Source organism: Eimeria mitis, genomic scaffold, assembly GCF_000499745.2.
Source record: "Eimeria mitis Houghton genomic scaffold, Emh_scaff306, whole genome shotgun sequence".
NCBI classification, from domain to species: Eukaryota; Apicomplexa; class Conoidasida; order Eucoccidiorida; family Eimeriidae; genus Eimeria; species Eimeria mitis.
Window position 1 is genome coordinate 3,694 of NW_013571407.1, and position 251 is coordinate 3,944.

Sequence of the window (251 nt, forward strand, 5' to 3'; positions counted from 1 at the left end):
GGTGGTGCTGCTGGTGTTGCTGCTGCTGCTGCTGGTGCTGCTGCTGCTGCTGCTAGTATTGGTGCTGCTACTACTAGTGGTGCTGCTGCTGGTGGTGGTGTTGCTGCTGTTGCCTCCCCTGCTGCTGCTGCTGCTGCTGCTGCTTTCTCAGCTTTCTGTTGCTGCCTCCTGCTCTGCTGTTGCTGCTGCTGTTGCTGCTGAGGGTTTATAAAACCCTAAATTAGGGTTTAGGGTTTACGTACTTTGTTGTT

General features: G+C 54.2%; 1 protein-coding gene across 1 annotated transcript in view; it reads right to left on the minus strand.

Annotated features, from left to right (window-relative positions):
• Nucleotides 1-251, minus strand: part of EMH_0007330 (uncharacterized protein) — a gene marked incomplete at both ends in the record, with an annotated part of 17,196 nt that overhangs the window by 1,563 nt on the left and 15,382 nt on the right. Inside the window, 1 exon segment of the mRNA XM_013497970.1 lies at nt 1-197. Within this exon segment, the coding sequence (XP_013353424.1) occupies nt 1-197 (197 nt within the window).